The sequence below is a fragment of the Vitis vinifera genome, chromosome 7, assembly GCF_030704535.1.
Source record: "Vitis vinifera cultivar Pinot Noir 40024 chromosome 7, ASM3070453v1".
Taxonomy (NCBI): Eukaryota; Viridiplantae; Streptophyta; class Magnoliopsida; order Vitales; family Vitaceae; genus Vitis; species Vitis vinifera.
In genome coordinates this window covers 18,869,064-18,871,101 of record NC_081811.1, presented here as the reverse complement: position 1 = coordinate 18,871,101, position 2,038 = coordinate 18,869,064, and the positions used below count along the sequence as shown (strand labels likewise).

Below are 2,038 nucleotides of genomic sequence, written 5' to 3'. Positions count from 1 at the left end.
ATCCTTTACTAAGGTGGTTAATGCTTATGCCAACTAGAAACCCTTTGGTATAAACCTTTGACCTAATCCTAAAATCAGAAGCACGGGTTAGAGCCTTGTTGGTGTGTTAAGATTGAAAGAAGGAATTTTAATAAATTTCTACTCTTGGAGTTTATTTTCCTTTACTTTTCCATTTTTAGGTTTCCTTCCTCTCTCAATTTAAAAAATCATTTTTTGAGCTTCCAACTAGCACTCACAAAAAATTCATACCTTTAGAATAGTTAATCTAAAGTTCTTTGTGGAGACAACCTAATTATTATACAACTGCTAGTTTTTTTTTTTTTTTTTTTTTGGGCTTGAGAACTATAAGTTTTAACAATAAATTTGGTTTAAACTTTTTTTTGGTATTTTTCCTTTCCAAAACTATCTTCTTTTTAACCTTAAACCAGAGAATTTCAGCATGAACCACTTCGTCACGAACATGGGCTTAAGTATAGGTTTTGAAGTGTAAGTCTCGCAAACAACATAGCCTTAAACCAAAGGAATTTTTCAGGTAGACCATTATGTCCTTATACAATTGAAATTTCTCTATTTCATCTCTAATTCTTAAAGAAAAAAATTTTAAAAATAAAAAATTGAGATAAAAAAATAATTGCCTATCCAACCTCCTCTAACCAGTATTCCGAAAGAAAGATGTATACTTTCATATTCCAAATAATGTCTCATAATACTCTTCAATGTATGGATGAAGCTTGGCACATACATACTTTATAATGTTAGTAAAAGTAAATAAATAAGAAAGAAAAACTAATTTTCATTAAAATAAAGTAATTTTTCATTTGCATGTGATGTCCAGACATGCCCTAGTAGCTAGTAATTAATAGTGAGAGACAATTTTAAATACTTCGGCCTCTTTTCAACTATGTATTTTATCCATCAATAAGTTGTAGAATAACAACCCCCGCGTTGAACTTTCTAAGAAGATGTGAATACACCAACTACTCTAAGAATCTTCTTCTGTTTAACCAAAAAGCTATTGTCAAGCGTCAACGCATCACCTTCTATAGTTGTAGACCCAGAATGTTAAGTCTTTGATACAAAATTAACAAAGACTTCATCTTCTTCTTTATCATCTCCTCCTCTTCTTCATCTTCCTCAACAATCTTCAATGGCTGTTCTCCTCCTAAAGTTCATCTTCCTGACCTTTAACACCCTCTTCAACCTGATTTCTCGCACAATTCTTTTGGGTACTGCGCACCTTCTGGTGCTTCTTATCCAAGCTCTCAAAATACCTGGAGAAGCCTTGCACATCGCCTTAGAGCAAGCTGCGGAGACGTTCAAGGGATATTTGAATCACTTCCTGGAGAAAATAGTATATGAAGTGTTGATTTCTGTGATATCTACTGGATTTGGTGTCGTGAAACAAGCTGTTTTCGAGTCCGGAGGCTTTACAAGGGAACTTGTGGCTGGACTTGTGGAGAAGATGAGTACTTGGATTGGGAAGATGATGGAGGATCTTCCAGAGATTTTAGAAGGATTAAGGGAATTGATCTCAACTATTGTGACCGACTTTTGGAAGAATTATGTGGAAGCTATTGTATATGTTAAGGAAAATGTTTAGTTGCTTAGGTTTTCTTGGTACGTGGTTCTTCTTTTGGATACTATTAACAGATCTATACATATTTCTTAGATTATTGCAATGTTGATGGATGATATTTGGACTTCTTTTTTTATTTATGCATCATAAGGCCATATAATTCTTAACTCTCTCTAAGGTAATGATTTTATAAGTCTATACTCCATAAGAGATGATTGAGGAGAATAAGAGACTTGATAAAGAGTATCAGTGTTTTGAGGGTCTAAGAGTTGCATTGCTTTTATCTTAATTCGATTTTTACTATGGTATTCTCATTTTCACTTAAATCTAAATAAAACTTAATTCTAACTTAATTCTAAATACAACTTATTAGTATTAAGTATTAAGTTGTTTGTTATTTATTATTTTATTTTTTTTAACTATTAAGTATTAATAGTATGATGGTCATGTTGAGATCGTGTT

At 32.2% G+C, this 2,038-nt stretch overlaps 1 protein-coding gene across 1 annotated transcript; it reads left to right on the top strand.

The window, feature by feature from the left end:
• Positions 1-1,024: 1,024 nt before the first annotated feature.
• LOC100854205 (uncharacterized) lies at positions 1,025-1,679 on the top strand. Its single transcript, XM_003635141.4, has one exon. It carries the CDS (start codon positions 1,148-1,150, stop codon positions 1,598-1,600), a length of 453 nt encoding a protein of 150 aa, XP_003635189.1. The 5' UTR covers positions 1,025-1,147; the 3' UTR covers positions 1,601-1,679.
• The last annotated feature ends 359 nt before the right edge of the window (positions 1,680-2,038 follow it).

Bases quoted from the DNA above. Each gene is read 5' to 3' on its own strand.
- LOC100854205 (XM_003635141.4), top strand. From the start codon at position 1,148: ATGGCTGTTCTCCTCCTAAAGTTCATCTTCCTGACCTTTAACACCCTC.